Source organism: Mus musculus, chromosome 3 (assembly GCF_000001635.26).
Source record: "Mus musculus strain C57BL/6J chromosome 3, GRCm38.p6 C57BL/6J".
Taxonomy (NCBI): Eukaryota; Metazoa; Chordata; class Mammalia; order Rodentia; family Muridae; genus Mus; species Mus musculus.
In genome coordinates this window covers 126,941,105-126,961,148 of record NC_000069.6, presented here as the reverse complement: position 1 = coordinate 126,961,148, position 20,044 = coordinate 126,941,105, and the positions used below count along the sequence as shown (strand labels likewise).

Below are 20,044 nucleotides of genomic sequence, written 5' to 3'. Positions count from 1 at the left end.
GTAAGTCAAGTTTATCTGTGCAGGCTTGCCCACAGCTCTTCCTTATCTCCTTCTGATCCTGTTGAGTAAGAATAAAGGCCAGGCTTAGAAGATGGAAAAGTACACTGTCTAGTGTATAGGTCAGTTTCTTCAAAGCAGGACAGAAAGGCCAGAGTTCTCGTCAGTGGTCAGTGAAGGTGACAGCACTCAGCTCCTTCCACTTCCTGAAGCCCCTTTATTTGTTAGCATTATAACGGTTTTGGAGATTTTCTTCTGAGTGGTCACCCATCATTGATGCCACCATGCCCATTATTAGCATCTTGCCCTTGGATGAAGTCCCACTCTTATAATAATTGTCACATAGAAGAATTCACTTCAAAGCCAAAGAATCGGTTTGATATATCCACCTTTAGAAATATGTTATCTTACAGGTTTCTGCTCTAGTATTGGCCAGTGTGAGTGTGTCACACTCTCACTGTGTGTGATTAGATCCCAGGACTGCCACAGTTCAATATCTAGTCATGCCGAACAGTCAGCGACGAGTTACCACTTTATAGTGGATTGTAAACAATTTCTAAAACTAAGCAACTTTCTACAGTTCTTTAAATTTACTGATACATTTAGTACAGATTTTCTCTATTTCAAATCAAATTTTCTGAATTGCCCTAAATACGTACACTAAAGCAATTTATAGAATCTATTATCTCACCCTCTGCTCTTAGGTAAGTCACTGGGTGGTGTATTTGGTAAGTCTTTAGCTTCAGAGGAATATTGAAACCCAGATGCTGAGCCCAGCCTGGAATGTATAAAGAGAAACCTTACCCATTCACTGTAGAGTTTATTATTGAACTACTCCCCCAGAACCCAAGCGACCATATAATTTCTTTAAACCACGATAACTGGTCTTTGAGCTAACTTTGAAGTTTGCAAAGGAAAGGAGTCCAGAGACATCTTCCTCCCCATCACTCAAACCACGAATAGCACATGTTCATTCCCACTGCAGCTTTGCCCTCAAACACCCTTACAGAGACAGTCAGCACTGAGTGGATGCTTCTGGCCTAACGTGCACTTCTTTTAGTGTTCTGGAAAGGCCTGGTTTTCCCCAAGTGTACCTGCAGAATGCTGACAGCTGATAAACTATCCCTGATATATGTATCTGTTCAGTGTTAGGATAGCCTTATGCTTTAACTTTAACTAAAAAGGGGTTTGCTGCCCTCCCTGCTCACTATTAACCATGCCCGTGAGTCTGCTAGAACGTTCTCAGGAGTCACTTGCTCTATGAAGAGGGATCATTTCTTGTCTCAGTGCTGGACAGTCCAGAAGACCTGGAAAAGAAACGAATCTGCCGCATCATCACTCGTGACTTCCCACAGTACTTTGCGGTGGTGTCTCGCATCAAACAGGACAGCAACCTGATTGGCCCCGAGGGTGGAGTACTGAGCAGCACAGTGGTGTCACAGGTGCAAGCCGTCTTCCCAGAGGGCGCACTCACCAAGCGCATTCGAGTAGGCCTACAGGTATGTCCACGTAGGATGCAGACGATCCTGTGGGGGTTTATTACCATTATTATAATTAGCTTTTCAAATGGGAGTTCAAATGTCACCGAAATAAAGCTTTCCTGAATGAACAAAGGCCAACGGATGAGATAACTAAGCTAGTGCAGGAGCTTGGTCCTAAGTCTGACTACCTGAGTTTGATTCCAGAAACCTGTATGATGGAAGATGAGAACTTCCTCAGGTTGTCTTCTGACTTGCATATGTGTACTGTAGCATGCATGCATACACACACACACACACACACACACACCTAACATACAATAGATAGATAAATAAATAAATGATATCTACACACACACACACACACACACACACACACACATATATATATATATATATATATATATATAGAGAGAGAGAGAGAGAGAGAGAGAGAGAAGAGAGTTTAATAGTACTAATCTTACAGCTGCCACATTTGAAATCCACCAAACTCATTTGTGAGAGAAAAAGCAATGTCTGGATATGATAGATATTTGACATTAAGTGTAATACAATGTATAGCTAATGTGTTTTCCTCTCTTGAAAGGCTCAACCTATGCATAGTGAATTGGTAAAGAAGATCTTAGGCAACAAAGCCACCTTCAGCCCAATAGTCACTTTGGAACCCAGGAGAAGAAAATTCCACAAGCCAATTACTATGACTATTCCTGTCCCCAAAGCTTCAAGTGATGTCATGCTGAATGGTTTTGGGGGAGACGCACCAACCTTAAGATTACTGTGCAGCATAACAGGTAAGGCATATGTGACTATATCATAGAAAATTCTAGAAGAAGATACTTAATAATAGTTAAAAAAAACTACGTTACATTTACTATAGGTAGCTGTAGAAGTTGAGAGTATAGATGAATGTCTGCAGTCTCAGGATTTGGAAGACAGAGGCAGAAGGATTCCGAGTTCAAGAACGGTCTGCACACTATGAAAAGGCTCTATATCAAAAAGCTGTGGGGTTAAATACATCAATTTAGGAATGGCATTTTAAAAATTAACTAGATGAACAGAAGGTAAAAAAAAAATGAGGTGTTTACCAAACAATGTTTCTATATCAAACTATTCCATATTTACATACGGAGTCATTTTTAAAGTAAATGTTTTTAATTTTGCTTTTCAACACACTGAGGTATTAGTGCTGCCCATATGTGCATCGTCGTATGGTGCCATCCACCGGCTCCTCCCTCTCTATACAGGAATTTTCCTGGCATGATCTTTTGCAGGCAACCCAGTCCTGTGAGTTGACCCATCCGACAGCCCATGTGCAGCTGCAACCTCTCACCGGTGGCACTCCACCTCGTACTGTGGCTCTTACTTTGTTTCCTCTTTCTTCCACAATGATCCCTGAGCCCCAAGGCAGGGCAGGATGCTAGATGCCCCACCTACTGTTGGGGGAAACAACAGAACAATTGCTTATTCTCAGCACTTGAGCAGTTAGGCATCTCTGCATTAACCACTACCTACATCTATAAGGAGCTTCTTTGACCAAGGCTCACATCTACAGATAGAAACATAAATATTTACAAGGCAGCTTGACAATATGACCATTTAGCAACACAATAATAGGTTTTCCTAGCCATAAATTTTGGCCATGTTTAGGGTTCTATACCTAAATTTCCTTCTGTGGACCAGGCCTCATAGCTAACCAAGTGAACAGATGTTTCCCCTATACTTAGCCCAGATGCTTTTAGGAACTAATGGGAACATCTTATAGCCAGCAGGGTCCAACATTGGATAAAACAATTGATTTTTTTTTCTCCCAGAAGAAGACCAAGGACAGAATTCCTACTACACAGATATTCAAATACTTTCCCTTAAATTTAGTTAGTTGAGGTGGTGTCTGTTTTTTTTTTAAGTGTTATTTCTTAGTAAGTAGTTTTGATTTATGATTTTTGACAATTGATTTATGATAGTTTGTACTCTCTCATTTTAATTTCATTAATTAATTAATGCATGTATGTATGTGGTGCTGGCAATCGAATCTGGGGCATGTTATTTGCTAAGCAAGGCAAGTAGTTACTCTTGTGCTATATATCCTAGCCCCAAAAGTTGCTTTGTTTAGGTTTGGTGTGGTTTTGTACTGAGGACTGAACACAAGGCTGTGCACATACTAAGCAAAAGCTCTATCACTAACCTGTATCCTGGCTCACTTTATTTTCCTCATGTCCTTTTGTGGAATGGAGGGGCTACACAGGTGAACCGCACGGAGACTTTATTTACAATCCAGTGTCTCTAATTTTGCCCAATAATCCTCCACAATTGCCCTCTTTCAGGTGGAACTACGCCTGCCCAGTGGGAAGACATCACAGGAACAACGCCACTAACATTTGTCAATGAGTGTGTTTCCTTTACAACCAACGTGTCTGCCAGGTATGTGTGTGCAGCACAGGAAAACCCACTCACTTTACTTCTTTCTTTCTTCTCAAAATCATCTTTCCTTTTTTTGTTTGATATTGCTTCTTAATTCTTTCAAAGAGATTTCATTTTAATCAAATTTAATTTTAAGTAAGGTCTACATTTCCTTCGACATGAATAGTAATGGTACAGTCGCCAAGTCCTGACAGTCAGATTAGGATCTATGGAAAAAAAGTGTCTGTCTGCTTTGGCTCTGTGATTCTGGCGTTAGCTTTGGCAGCCACAGCTGATGTTTCCAGTTCCCAAGGAATGAGAAATTTACTGCTACCAAGAAAACAGCATGAAGAGCTACTCTTTCAAGAGAATACCAAGACATGCAGTTCAGTGTATCTTGCTTAGTGGCTGAAGAGTTAGTGTGTTATATACCCTAACACATTTGCATGCTACACATCTTTAAGAGGCTGGAGGGATCTTCTGGTTATTTCTTTTACATGCCATAATTGAAATTTAATATTAGTTCCCATTCACATGGACTTTAGATAAAAGCTTTCCAATTTTTAGTTGGTTTGATTTAGTCTCAGTGACTGGCTAACCCCTTGGGTAATGAAGCAATGAGAAAATGATGTTGAAACCTTCAGACAGTTAAATGAATAGGAGAGGAATCAAGGAAAATAAGTATCTACATCACAGTGTCTGATACTGAACTTTTACATATCAAAGAGTTATTAGTTATTTTATTTTTGTATTTATTTATCTACTTTCTGGTTTAGTTATTTATTTTATTATCAAAGAGTTCAAAAGCAGTCAATACGTATGTCAAGGGACTGGTTATAGAGAAGAACCAGTTATATTTTACTATGCATGGTGGTGTGTTTCCTAAGGACTTCTTCTTTTAAGTGTATATCGTACATGGAGCATATTCAGAGTCGATCTTAAAACATGTGTCGTGCATCTCTTTTTCTTAACACCTCTAGACCTCCTGTCTGTCCCGTTGCCTTCCTTGCCATGTCTGCCTGTTTCCCTTTCCTCAGCCTCCTCTCATCATTTCCCTCCCCCATGTCCTTCCTTTTCAAGAGACATTTGATGACAATCCTGATCATATCAAAGGAATCAATCTGTTTTCAAGTTGCACACTGTAAACTTTAGGTAACTGGTTTTCTTTTCTTTTGTAGGTTCTGGCTGATAGACTGTCGACAGATTCAGGAGTCTGTTGCCTTTGCATCACAAGTGTATAGAGAAATTATCTGTGTGCCATATATGGCCAAATTTGTAGTGTTTGCCAAGTCACATGACCCCATTGAAGCCAGGTTGCGGTGTTTCTGTATGACAGATGACAAAGTAGATAAGACCCTTGAACAACAAGAAAACTTCTCTGAGGTGGCCAGGAGCAGGGATGTGGAGGTAGGAATGTTGCATTGTGTGGCTTCACTATCAGGTCATTTGTAATCCAGTTATTATAGGAAGAAGGTTTGCTTAGCAAAAGGAAGACCAGTCTATGTTTCTATCAGTTGAAGGCCAATTTCCAAAATCTGAAATTTTTTCTGACAGTTTAGATCATAAATGAATGGCCTCTATGTTTGTAAATAAATTCCTATAAAATGTATTTTTAATTAAAAATATTTTTATTGAAATAAAAAGTTATTGATAAACTCAGAGTATGTAGGTGACTATGAGTTTGTTATAACTACAGTAGCTTAGATGTTTTATTTTTTTTGATTTTCTTTTAAAGCAATTCCCTTTGTTTAACTGTTAGTCCAGATAAATACATTTTTACATCGATTTTTTTGGTAAGAATTTCTCATCATTATAGATGTTTATATACTGACACCCTGTGTTCTGCCTCATTGTGATGTCAAAAGTTACCTAATGTAAAGTTTATATTTAGGTATAGACATATGGGTCTTTGTGGGTATCATGATACAACATTAAAAATGAGAAGATTGAATGTTGCCATGCAATTGAAGATACTCAGTAGCAAGAAGAAATGGTGGTGAATGTTTTGTCATGTATGTGACAGATGTCAATCCGCTGTGTGAACATTGTCGTGTATGTGTGTTTTCAGAACTGAAGGTTCCAAGAACTCCCACTACTTTGCTTGTATAAATGACATAAAAGTGATTCTAGCTCTCTTATTCCATGTTGGCTTTCTGTCTTCTCTTAGGTATTGGAAGGAAAACCTATTTATGTTGATTGTTTTGGCAACCTGGTTCCACTAACCAAGAGTGGCCAACATCATATATTCAGCTTTTTTGCCTTCAAAGAAAATAGACTTCCTCTCTTTGTCAAGGTAATGCATACATAAAAATCAAAATTAGTTAGGCATTTATTTAAGTACAAGGGTTGTTTTCAGTTTCTTTCATAGTAAGAATATGTGGTTTTCAATCATTTCCAGTGATTTTAAAACATATTTAGAGGTGTTTACAAAAACACATTTAAAAACATTTTTTGAAGCTCAAAGTCAATCATAATTCTTAATGAGAGAACATATTTATCATGAGAATGAGGACTAACTAGGACCAATGTATTAAGTAGGACATTAGCTATTGTTTCCCAGATTAGAAGGCAAATCATCTCTTTGTGTGTATATATGTGTATAAATGAGTATAGGTGTATGTGTGAGTGTGAGAGTGTGCATGTGAGTGTGTGTGTGTGTGTGTGTGTGTGTGTGTGTGTGTGTGAGAGAGAGAGAGAGAGAGAGAGAGAGAGAGAGAGAGAGAGAATGTTGATGGGAATAAACTTAGAGCTTCACACCTAGTTACTAATAGGCAATGACTCTACTGATGACTTAAGTGCCTAGCCTTCTTATTTCTTCATGACTGTTAACTTTAGATGTCCATGCTGAGATTTAAAAATATATGTAAGAGTAACTAATGTAGAGACCAAATGAGCACTGACAACTCTTTTGTAATAATTTCTCGAAAGATCCAGAATATTATAGTACAATGAGAAATTATTATAGTTAGAGCTATAGACTTGATATACTTTCATCAATTCAACTTCATAGAAAAATCAATATGAATGGCTCCATTTAGCATAGAATACCCAGGAGCATAAAAGATAGAAAGTAAAAGGGTGGCTCTCAGGAGAAAGGGGGTGGAGGAAGAGAAATTATTCCTTAATACATGGAAACTTTCAGTTTGGGAAGCAATTATGCATGCAGATGGAGGATGGTGATAGTTATACAATGAAGTGCATGTATTTGTGCCATAGAATTATACACCTAAAGTGGTTAAAGTGATGTTTCCTATTACAAATACCACAGTTAAATTTGAATAAAGTTCTGATGTTGCAATAAACTTGAACGTGTTGTGCGAAGTCAACAAAACACAAGGAAAATACTATATGACTCCATTTTACAAATCCATGGAAACACAAACTAGCATGGAGATTGTCAGGGGACAGGAATGGGAAGGGAATGTGTACTGGGAGCACTTTCTCTGGAAAATAGTGGTGATTGTACAACTTCGTGAACATGATTCATGGCACTTACAACTAGAAGAAATGGACAGTTTTATGGCAGGAATATTTTACCACTGGTTTTTAAAAGGTGAATTAGTTTTGGAGACCTAATGTATAGAAATGGAACTACAGTTAACAATTATTTTATATTTGAAATTTACTGTGAGATCTGAAGGGATCTAGAGTCCTGACCTCAAACAAATGGTGACTTTTGTGTGAGACAGTGCCTGTAAATTAGCATGACTGTTGGCTTCATTTTGCATTGTGTGCATATTAGACCAGAGCTGCCTTAAAATACATACAGTTCTTTCATTCATACTTCTGCAAGCAAGCATACCAGAAAGACATTTCCAAAGTGTGTTATAAATGAGGTCAGCAGAGTAGAAAAGGAAAAGCTTTGAGTCTTTGTGGACTTTATGTCCCTCTGTAAGTGTTACCCAGTTGGAATTATTTTCCCTCTAAACCACTCTGATGTCTGATGTGATGAAACATGTATGTCTTTCTTGTTCAAGGTTCGTGACACAACCCAGGAACCTTGCGGGCGACTCTCATTTATGAAGGAACCCAAATCCACAAGAGGACTGGTGCATCAAGCTATTTGCAACTTAAACATCACCCTGCCAATTTATGCCAAGGTATTGTGACATCCACTGCAGAGAACTGGAGTTTTAGCTCCTTTTTAAAAGACACAGAACACAAGTACATGTGCTAATCATTTTGGCATTTAATGTACTTTGATGGAAGCTTTTATTGCTATGTATTAGATATGGCAGAGAAAATATGAGTCTAAGTTTTAATGCTTTTTGGACTAAATTTTAAAGAAAAATAACTGGCTTTGTCCCCATTCTTGTTTCTGTGAGTCTTCCTGAAGTCACATGATGCACTTCCTCCAGTCGGGATGTTAGTGTGTTAGCTTCTGCTCACTACCCAAATGCTTTCAAAATAAGCTTACTAATTGTGGTTGACATTTTCAGTCAGTATCCATGGTAACTGGGACAGCATCCCTGTGATTTCTGTAGACCAGTCCACCAGACACATTAAATATCAAGCCTTGAGACTGCTGGTGACCTCAGGTCAGAAATTAGTATATCCATCATTTGGTCCTTTTGTCTCTTTGAATGTGTAAACTTTGATTAGTCTTCTTTAACTATTTGTCTTCTATAAACTATTTAAGAAAGCAGTCTGAGTTTAACCCATGCCTGCTTGATGCTTGGAGGTGGGATGTATTTATTCTTTTCCTCTAAATGTTTTCTTCCTTCTGCCTTCTTTTCTATCTTGCACGGCATCAAGGAATCGGAGTCAGATCAAGAGCCGGAGGAAGAGGTAATTTTACAACAGCAACACTTGTCCCTACTATGTCATTACTGGTAGCACTAAGAAGAGCATGTGGTTGGCCTCTGACTTTAGAGAAATTAGACAGGGATTCTTAGCAAGTAGATGAGCAAAATTTTAGTCAACCTCTCTGATCCTATGTTTCTTCATCTGGTGAACTGTGTTCAGAAAATCACAGTTCCCTTATTTATTTTAGCCCATTATGCAATAGTTTGTATTTCTCTACAACTCCTAAAAATGCATGTGCATTATCTGAGAGACACTCAAAGGCAAGTGTAAGGATGTCTGAAGATCATGGTGATCACACACAGTGATTTGCTGTATAGGTCTCATAGCCCCATCATACACCATAGAGTGTGCCTGAGATGACATCATCACACTGGCGATTGCTAAGGTGTGTGCTGGGGTATTCTTGGGTTCTTGAATCTTCTTAGCCACAGTTAGAACATGCAGATTTGTTTATGTATAGCTTATATAAATGAAAGTTAGTAACTATTAGGAATATAATGTGGTCCTAAACACCAAGACTGAGGATCACTATGACTAACCAATTCTCAGGAACCCATACTCCAATCATTAGGGTCCAAGATTATGATATAAATATATACTGATAATGAACATTCCTCATAAAATATATTTGCCAAGCATAGTGCTCCACACACCTCAGTAGCACGGGTTTCTCTCCTATCTTCTGTGTGAAGTTACATACAGACCCAGGAAACATATTCTAAAGACAGTGCATTAGACAAAGATATCTGGTCATATTCACCTCAATTTTTAAAGCAAATGTGTCCTTATCTCATTTTTAAAGGTCTGAAAACACCCAATATTATAACAGAAATGAAAGAACTCATTGGAAACCACTTTATATTTATCCACTATCCTAGTCACTTAAGTTTCTAAAACTAATTATCATTAATGCATAAGTTTTTAATATACTATCATTTTTAAATGTTATGCTAATGCATCTGACATATAAAAATGCAAAGAAAAATATAATAACCATTCTCTGTCCACCAACCCGAAATGCATGGCCTTAGTTTAGATGAGTGCCCGTATCCCCCCTTTCTGTCATAAAAAGCTGCAGAACAGCTGTGAGGTGGCCGTCTCTCCCACACACCATCAAAAGATGCTTAAGTGGTCACTCATTCCCCTGCGTGCGTCACTGTGACACACTCAGGTTCCTTCCTGAGCTCAGTGATTCTGTCAGCCTAGCCCTTAAACAAACAAACAAACAAACAAGTACCTAGGAAACCAGCTTGGCTGTGTTCACAAACAAACTAATTCCATCAAATGCATTATTTTTTTTGTCCCCTGTGAAATACTTCCAGGAGGGTTCTAGTCTTCCCGAAGGTCATAGGTGAGAGCTCTGGAGCAGTACTCACTATTGCGACAAAACGCCATCTGTAGAATGCACCACCCAGCATGCTTTGCTATCTTTTTTTCTCCATTAAGTTGGCACTTACAGCTTAAGACTGACTTCACCTTCTTCATGACCTTTGTCCTACTGTGAATTTCTCATATCAGTCATCTCTTCTCAGGAATAACATATTCTTTCTATAGTACCTAGAAGCGATATATGAATGTGTTTATTTATATATACAAACCTTAGCTAATGCCACTCTCAGGGGTATAATTACAAGTAGGTTCTTGCTATGTACAGAAGGGACTCTGAGTGGAGAGCTGTTTTGTAACCACTGAATTTGTGTGTGTTTTCTTTCAGATCGGTATGACATCCGAAAAAAGTAAGATTTTTAAATAAAAATTGAGTTTGTTTGAAAGCTGGCTATATTGAAAAGAAGCATGAATTAAGATGCAAGCTAGTTGCTATTACTAACCACTATCATGATTACATTTGTCTATAATTCTTATTGATCATTGATATAAATTTATAAAAGCAGCTTGGCCAGTTAAATCATAATATACCTAATCTGTGAGCTAATGAGCAATAATGCAGTGACTATTCATCTAAGCATTCACTTTCTTTTGACATCCCTGTAACTCCTGGCATTGCTGTCAAGCCTGTTTAGAAAGCTACCCTACCGTTTTGTCCTTCTGTTAGCTTAACACTGTCACCTCATTATTTTTTGAAGTACTGACATGACAGTATTACTTTTTACATCAATCTGCAGTGACCACTGTAGAGAGCCTTTCCTTTGGAAGGACGTGCCTAGCAAAAGTAATACTGTCTACTAGTTCTTTGCCGAAGCTCACCCCTCAACACACCCTACCATTCCTTCTACTCTTACTGTGGTGAAGTGTACCTGAACTCTTTAGGTGAGACCTCACAGGATTTTTGTGAAATTTTCAAAAGAAAAAAATTATAAAGACAAGAATACAAAAATCAAACTATCTTAGATAAAGCTACTGATCACGGTGTGCCCTTGTGTGGCTACATTTAAATGACAATTCAAAGTCCTCAACAAAATATAGTACAGTAATGAGACCTGAATTCACCTGAGGTCTGAAATAATTCTAGCATTTCATCTTGTCAGCCTATTCTCTACGACTCTCTTGCTTCTTGTGTAGAAACCCAAGTTGAATTTTATAGATTTTCCTTTGCGTTATGCCCTCATCCCTTGAGAAAAACATTCTAACTTGTACTTTTATTAATTATTAAGGTTTATGTTGATTCATCATATCTCAGGGTAACAGCCTGCATGAAAAGAACACAGAGCTATATTTCATCCTCATCCTGCCCCAATTGTATTAGTTACATTCCATTGCTGTGATTAAACACCATGATCAAAGCAACTTACAGAAGGAAGATTTTATTTGGGGTTCAGGGTTCCAGATGGTTAGAGTCTATGGTAGCACAGCAGAGGTAGTAAGCTGGCAGACTGTTGGAATCTGGAGATTTAAAAGCCTGCCTACCCCTAGTAATACTCTTCTTCCAGCCAGGGCCACACCTCCTAAGCCTTACAATACAGCTACCAACTAGGGACCAAGTATTAAAATACCACCCAAGCTTTATGTGGGGGTAGATCTCATTCAAACACCATGCAGATGACCTGTTTCTTTGAGGTCTTAGCGTATTGTAGCTTACTGCTGTCCTATTGGGATGGCTTTAACTGAGGCTTACCCTTATGTTCAATCCTCATTCAACATGAAACTGAGATGCTGATGTCTTCAATAATTTGTATGATAAATTTAATATATTCTATATATAAATTACACATACAAGCGCGCGCACACACACACACACACACACACACACACACAGAGTAATCTGAATAAATACAAATTCTGTCCTGGAGGCACTTTTGTTTGACACATATCATTGTTGCTTACATTGATTTTTTTTTAAGTGATTTTTTTTCTCTCCCTCTTTCTTCTTTAGGGCTATTGTGTTGATGTAAACGGTCCCTTCCTTTACTTCTATGTACAAGCTAGTAGGAATTAAAAATTACTGGTGTGGGTCAATTTAAAAAGTAGTAATATTACCCATATTGCTATAATGCCATGAATACTCTTGAATGACACCTGGATACTTTGAATATCTTCCAGTTTTCAAATGTAGATTCCTATTTGCCTGTGTTTTTAGTTTAAAGGCAGTCCTTATATAATGTCCATATTTTCCTAACATAAGTTTTGTATAAGCCAACCCTGAGGGGTTTCTTCCGCTCCATTGGTGGTTAAAAGGCCCCCTGACTTGTGACTTCAGTGTACATTTCAGACCTCATAGGTAAACATGCTTCACCACAGTAACGTTTTACATTTTTGTTCTAATTTCTTACCACCCTCCTGCCCGCGCTTCTCTGCAAGGCTGCCCCTGCCCAGCAGTTTTTTTCCCCCACCTTTGCTTTGCATGGAAATAACTTGGCTTACATCAACTGTGCGTGTGTCCTGTGTGACTGTCTCTAATTTGGGTCGCCATGCATCACATTTGAACTCTGGGTTCACATACACGTTCAGTCACAGCTGGTGTTTCCGTCGTTTGTCTTTCCTTTATCCTCCTCCTTGGTCCGTATGGTACACCTCTAAACAAGGAGGTTCCTCCAAGGAAAGGGCCATGCCTCCCGCATGAGATGTGTGTCGTTGTCAGGTGTGGATTTCCCTTAGATGAAATGCCAGTCCGCAGCTGATTCAGGTGTGTTTCCGCCATTGCCGTATGGTGGCAGAACTTTGCTGACTGAATTCTAGATCTGTGGGATTTAAAACGTAGGGATTGGGTGCAGTTCTGAATTTGCTCCTACTGGCTTTCACAGGAAGGAAATCGAGATTCTGCTCTTTCTAATGCTTTTGTTTCCCTTATTTTTTCCTCATGGTTTTTGTTTTGTTTTGTTTTCTGACATTGATCTGTAATATCTGGACAATCTTGAGATACCTCTGTGCAATTTCACAGCGCTCTTCTTTTTGATTTGTGATTTTTTTTAATGTATGTCTTGAGTATTCGTGATAGCTTTGTTGTATGTATGAATGTGCTACAGTGAGAAAATTAAGCAAGTTATTTCCTGCTCATTTTCCTTTTCAGTTGTTTTTTTTTTTTTTTCCGTTAGCCTTGCTTTGCTCTTGTACCTTGAGACCTTGTGGATCCACCATTCCCAGCCCATTCTGTTGCCCCTCCCACCACCAGGAAAAAGACGCTGTGTTGTTTTTGGTCCTGATTACATTTGCCAATATCTTTTTTGATTTCCATTTTACTTTCAATGTTTTTTCATTCACATCAAAGATGATGAGACAGAGTCGACAGAAACATCTGTCCTGAAAAGCCACCTGGTTAATGAAGTTCCTGTCTTAGCAAGTCCGGACTTGCTCTCTGAAGTTTCTGAGATGAAACAAGATTTGATCAAAATGACGGCCATCTTGACCACAGATGTGTCTGATAAGGCAGGTTCGCTCAAAGTGAAGGAGCTGGCAAAGGCCGGTGAAGAAGAGCCAGGCGAGCCCTTTGAAATTGTAGAGAGAGTGAAGGAGGACTTAGAGAAGGTGAATGCGATCCTGAGGAGTGGAACATGCATGAGAGATGAAGGCAGAGCGCGGAGTTCTCAGTCTGAGCGGGAGCTAGAGGAGGAATGGGTTATTGTCAGCGATGAGGAAATCCAAGAGGCCAAGCAACACGCCCCAGTAGAAATCGATGAACACCCATGTATAGAGGTCAGAGTAGACAGAGAGACCAAGGCCAAAGTAGAAAAGGACTCTACTGGGTTAGTGAACTACCTCACAGATGACCTAAATTCATACACTAGTCCTCATGAAAAGAAGCCACACACAGCTCCAGAAAAGTCAGGGGAGACAAGTCAGGCTTCAGCTGTTGGCAAGAGCTCTGAGAGTAATAAGGGGAAGGCCACCTCAGCCGAGGAGAAACAGAGCGCTCAGAAGCAGCTCAAACCAGGCCTGGCGATCAAAAAGCCAGTGAGGAGGAAACTAAAAGAGAAGCAGAAACAGAAAGAGGAAAGCTCGCAAAGCAGCGAAGAAAAGACCGAACTTAAGAAAGGTAGTTCAGAGGAGTCGGTAGATGAAGACCGCGGCCTGGTCCCTGAACCCCTCCCCACTGCCAAGGCCACCTCTCCTCTCATAGAAGAAACTCCTATTGGTTCCATAAAGGACAAAGTGAAGGCTCTTCAGAAGCGAGTGGAAGATGAGCAGAAAGGCCGAAGCAAGCTGCCAGTCAGAGTCAAAGGCAAAGAGGATGTGCCCAAAAGGACCACTCCCAGGACACACCCAGCTGTGTCACCCTCTTCAAAGTCATCGACTTCCTCTAAAGCAGAAAGACACTCTTCCCTTTCTTCCTCCGCAAAACCTGAAAGGCACACACCAGTGTCACCGTCCAGCAAAAACGAAAAACTCTCACCTGTGTCACCCTCGGCCAAAACCGAACGGCATTCACCAGTATTTTCAGGTAAACCCGAGAAACACTCACCTGGTTCCCCCTCAACCAAAAATGAAAGACATTCCCCTGTGTCATCTCTAAAAACAGAACGACACACACCCGGGTCCCCTTCAGGTAAGACAGACAAACGTCCACCGGTGCCATCATCTGGAAGAACAGAGAAACATCCCCCAGTGTCACCTGGCAAAACCGAAAAACACTTGCCCGGTTCCCCTTCTATAAGAACCCCAGAGAAGCCGGCACCTGGGTCTGCCACCGGGAAACATGAGAAGCACCTCCCTGTGTCTCCTGGGAAGACAGAAAAGCAGCCACCCATATCTCCCACCTCCAAAACCGAACGAATTGAGGAGACAATGTCTGTCCGGGAGCTCATGAAAGCATTCCAGTCAGGTCAGGACCCATCTAAACACAAAACAGGACTCTTTGAGCACAAGTCAGCCAAACAAAAACAGCCGCAAGACAAAAGTAAAAGTCGGGTAGAAAAAGAAAAAGGGCACACTGTGACCCAGAGAGAAACACAGAGAATAGAAAGTCAGACAGCCAAGCGTGGCCAGAGATTCCAGGTCTCGGCAGCTACGGAATCCAGAAGGTTCCGTTCTACCACCATCACCGTTGGGCTCAGGATGGAAGATCCAGTTAGAGAAAGGTTTGAGAGAACCCCCATTATTAAAACACCCGAGGTAGTTCCATCAGTGGCGGCAGAAGAGAGCCATCGTGGGAGTGAGAAGATTGTGGATGAGCAGGGAGACATGGACTTCCAGATCAGTCCAGACAGGAAAACCTCCACTGACTTTTCTGAAGTCATCAAGCAAGAGTTAGAAGACAATGACAAATACCAACAATTCCGCCTCACCGAGGACACAGAAAAGGCTCAGGTTCATTTAGACCAAGTAATTACGAGTCCCTTCAACACGGCTTTCCCACTAGATTATATGAAAGACGAGTTCCTTCCAGCTCTGTCTTTACAGAGCGGTGCTTTGGGTGGCAGTTCCGAAAGCCTGAAACAAGAAGTGATAGCAGGCTCGCCTTGCAGCAGCCTGATGGAAGGCACGCCTCAGATCAGTTCAGAAGAGAGCTACAAACATGAGGGCCTAGCAGAAACTCCTGAGACAAGTCCAGAGAGTCTTTCTTTCTCACCAAAGAAAAGTGAGGAACAGATTGGAGAGGCTAAGGAAACTACCAAGGTAGGAACACCCACAGACATTCATTCAGAAAAAGAGCTTCCTATAACTAATGACATTACTGATAGTTCTCAAAAACAAGGTGCTGGGGTCACTCGGGGTTCAGAGCCCTCTACAGAGCATTCTCAGAAGGAGGTCACCCAAGACCCTCACAAAGATGTGTGCTCCAAACAAGATGGCTGCCCTGAGAGCCAGAGTGTATCATTAGCAAGTGAGGTGTTTACTGAGAAAGGGTCCTGTGGTGAAAGTCAGCTTCCACTTGTTAGCTCAGCTTTTAAGACACAATCAGAAAGTGAAACTCAGGAATCCTTAACACCCTCAGAAGTGACAAAGCCCTTCCCACCATCTGATGCTTCCGTCAAGACAGCTGAGGGAACTGAACCAAAGCCCCAGGGAGCTATTAGAAGTCCCCAAGGGCTAGAACTTCCTCTCCCTAACCGGGATAGTGAGGTCCTTAGCCCAATGGCTGATGAATCATTAGCAGTCAGCCACAAAGACTCTCTGGAAGCCAGCCCCGTGCTAGAAGATAACTCCTCCCACAAAACCCCTGATTCTCTGGAACCAAGTCCTCTGAAAGAGTCCCCTTGCAGGGACTCCCTTGAAAGCAGCCCGGTTGAGCCTAAAATGAAGGCAGGAATACTCCCAAGTCACTTTCCCCTCCCCGCAGCTATTGCCAAAACAGATCTTGTTGCGGAAGTGGCCTCCATGCGTTCCCGGCTGCTCCGAGACCCCGATGGCAGTGCTGAGGATGACAGTCTAGAGCAGACATCCCTCATGGAGAGCTCAGGGAAAAGCCCCCTGTCCCCTGACACCCCCAGCTCCGAGGAAGTTAGCTACGAGGTCACACCCAAACCTTCCGATTCAAGTACACCCAAACCGGCTGTGATTCACGAATGTGCAGAAGAGGATGACTCTGAGAACGGGGAGAAGAAGAGGTTCACGCCAGAAGAGGAAATGTTCAAAATGGTAACCAAAATTAAAACGTTTGATGAACTTGAGCAAGAAGCAAAGCAGAAAAGGGACTACAAAAAAGAACCCAGGCAAGATGGGTCCTCCTCAGCCTCGGACCCCGATGCTGACTATTCAGCAGAAGTGAATGACGAGAAACAGATGGCGGGCACAGAGGGGGAGGGGGAGGTCCCTGTCTTGGTGACTTCAGAGAACAGAAAGGTTTCTTCTTCCTCCTCGGAGAGCGAACCTGAGCTGACACAGCTGAGTAAAGGTGCTGACTCGGGACTTCTGACGGAGCCAGTTATCCGAGTGCAACCCCCATCTCCCCTCCCATCCAGCATAGACTCTAATTCTAGCCCCGAAGAAGCAACGCAGTTCCAGCCCATAGTTCCCAAGCAATACACTTTCAAGATGAATGAGGAGATTCAAGAAGAGCCAGCTACTTCAGAAGATAAAGACTGCAAATCACATTTAGCGGAAGACAGTCAGACTCATTCTGCTGATGCTGCTGATGGGTCTGATGGTGACCTGAACAGAGAGACTACTCAGCCAGAGACCTGTGATGGCCATGGTTGTGAGACTGTGAGTCCTAGCAACTCAGCCACTCCTGTCTCCCTAGGAGTTCAGAGTCCAGAGCATAAAGATGTCGATAAGCCCCTGGCCATTGATAAAGACTCACTAGCTCACCAAGATACTTGTGAAAATGACCGAGAAGAAAGAGAGTTTGATCCTTCTGGAGTAGAATCTACTCAAGCAGATCTTCCCAATGAAAGCTCTTCCTTGTCTTCTCGTTGTGCGATACCTGAAGGAAATGAATCAGCTAAAGAAATAGCCTCTCCATCTTCCCCTGTAAAAGTAGAGGTCACGATAACTGACCAGGCTTTGGAGAGCATGCCAGAGGACTGTCCCATTCAAGACTCATCTACTACAATGCAAACAGAGAGGTTTGCCATGGACGTTCCAGTGTCTGAGTTAGCTGAGACTGATGAAAATTCTGACCCTCAAATCATCAGCCCTTATGAAAATGTTCCTTCCTCATCGTTCTTCTCTGCTGAGCCCAGCAAAATCCAAACAGATACCTGTCATAGCACAGTTGTTCATTCACCTGAAGTGTATTCTGTCATCATCAGATCCTCTCCTGAGGATGTGGTAGTGACAAACTCCTCTAACAGAACTGTCTCAGGTGAAGAGTCTCATTGTGAGAGCCACGATCTAGAAACTGAATCCGAGCAAAAAAGTGCTTTGTGGGCCGCGCAGTCTGATGCACCTCCCTTGGCCGTAGCACCCACCGCATCAGATGCAGCATCAGTCACTGGGGAACAAGCAAGCAAAGTCATCATCACCAAAACGGATGCTGATGCTGACTCCTGGAGCGAGATCCGTGAAGACGACGCAGCCTTCGAAGCTCGGGTGAAGGAGGAAGAACAGAAGATATTCGGTTTGATGGTAGACAGGCAGTCACAGGGCACCACTCCTGATACCACTCCTGCTAGGACCCCAACTGAAGAGGGGACTCCGACAAGTGAACAAAATCCATTCCTCTTTCAGGAAGGAAAACTGTTTGAGATGACCCGAAGTGGTGCTATCGATATGACCAAAAGGCCCTATGCAGATGAAAGTTTGCACTTTTTCCAAATCGGCCAAGAGTCCAATGAAGAGGCTATCTCCGAAGACTTGAAGGAAGGGGCCACTGGGGCTGAGCCTCCACAGACGGAGACTACTAGTGAGTCGCTGGAACTTTCAGAACCCAAAGAAGCAATGGATGACGAAGGAGAATTACTTCCTGATGATGTAAGTGAGGAGATAGAGGATTTACCTGCCTCGGATGCTAACATTGACTCCCAAGTGATAATTTCAGCTTCCACAGAAACACCCACCAAAGAGGCTGTATCCACAGCGGTCGAGGAGCCCCCCACCACACAGCGGAGTGATTCTCTGAGCACTGTGAAGCAGACACCACGCCCTGCCGTCCCTGGACCTGTTGGTCAGTTGGACTTTTCCCCCGTCACTAGGTCTGTTTATTCGGGACAGGATGATGAGTCCCCAGAGTCTTCTCCAGAGGAACAGAAGTCTGTGATTGAGATCCCTACTGCACCCGTGGACAACGTGCCTTCTGCCGAAAGCAAACCCCAAATTCCTATCAGGACTCTCCCCACTTTAGTCCCAGCCCCTCCATCTGCAGAGGATGAGAGTGCATTTTCTGATGATTTCCCATCTAGCCTGGATGAGGATAGTAAGGAAGGTGGAGCAAAACCAAAGTCCAAAATTCCCGTCAAAGCACCCACCCAAAGAACTGAGTGGCAGCCCTCCCCTACCGACATACCTCTCCAGAAGACAGCTGTCCCCCAGGGACAGGAAACACTAAGCAGAGCACCAGATGGTAGAAGCAAGTCAGAGTCAGACGCTAGTTCCTTAGATGCTAAGACCAAATGCCCAGTGAAAGCCAGAAGTTACATTGAGACAGAGACGGAGAGCAGGGAGAGGGCCGAGGGGTTTGAGTCAGAATCAGAAGACGGGGCCACAAAACCAAAGCTCTTTGCATCCCGACTGCCGGTGAAGAGCAGGAGCACTTCATCTTCCGGCAGGCCAGGCACGAGCCCCACCAGAGAGAGCAGGGAGCACTTCTTTGACCTTTACCGAAACTCCATAGAATTCTTTGAGGAGATTAGTGATGAAGCTTCCAAATTAGTGGACAGGCTTACACAGTCAGAGAGGGAGCAGGAGCCACCTTCAGACGACGAAAGTAGCAGTGCCCTGGAAGTGTCAGTCATTGAGAGTCTGCCACCTGTTGACATTGAGCACTCAGCTCCCGAGGACATCTTTGACACAAGGCCCATTTGGGATGAGTCTATTGAGACTATGATTGAACGCATCCCTGATGAAAATGGCCATGACCGAGCTGAAGGTATTTGCCAGCCACTGGGAATCCCTGTGCTACGCATGTCATAAATTTGATAGAGATTTTTTTTTTTTTGGTAAAGTTTTGTTTTATTTTGTGATTTATGTCTCATTTTCTTTAAGCTTTCTGTAGTGGTTAATGTGTTTGTGTAAGCCCTTTGTGTTTCGTGCTTTTTCTGTATATTCTTGTCTATGAAACAATCTCAAGATTGAGTAATGAGAATGCTTATTCAAACCAGAACCAGAACCAAGCAACGGGGGAACCTCGCCTTTCTTTAGCTGCTGCATGGAAAGCCATACAAGCTTTGAGTTTTGTTGTTCTGATGTTCCAGGCTTAGTCTCGAGTTAACTACATTTGCGTTTACATGTGAGCATATGGGTTTCATGGCACAAGGCCTCCTTACTCTAATTTCTAATTCTTGGTGTACTTTGATTGGTACATCAAATTTTGTCATGATCAGGAAGCCCTTTACTCAAAACTATTTCTCACATCCTAATATTCTAATTATTGT

General features: G+C 41.9%; 1 protein-coding gene across 51 annotated transcripts in view; it reads left to right on the top strand.

The window, feature by feature from the left end:
- Ank2 (ankyrin 2, brain) overlaps nt 1-20,044 on the top strand; it is a 578,741-nt gene that overhangs the window by 539,199 nt on the left and 19,498 nt on the right. For 37 of the 51 annotated variants that reach the window (XM_006500891.3, NM_001327938.1, XM_006500893.3 and 34 more), the window contains 9 exons: nt 1,285-1,496; nt 2,062-2,266; nt 3,797-3,893; nt 5,051-5,279; nt 6,040-6,165; nt 7,850-7,972; nt 8,628-8,660; nt 10,393-10,414; nt 13,342-19,539. In XM_006500891.3, coding sequence (XP_006500954.1) covers nt 1,285-1,496; nt 2,062-2,266; nt 3,797-3,893; nt 5,051-5,279; nt 6,040-6,165; nt 7,850-7,972; nt 8,628-8,660; nt 10,393-10,414; nt 13,342-19,539 — 7,245 coding nt within the window. Of the gene's footprint in view, nt 1-1,284; nt 1,497-2,061; nt 2,267-3,796; nt 3,894-5,050; nt 5,280-6,039; nt 6,166-7,849; nt 7,973-8,627; nt 8,661-10,392; nt 10,415-13,341; nt 19,540-20,044 lie in introns of those variants that run through there. The other 14 variants (XM_030252376.1, XM_030252377.1, XM_030252375.1 and 11 more) reach the window with 2 other exon arrangements.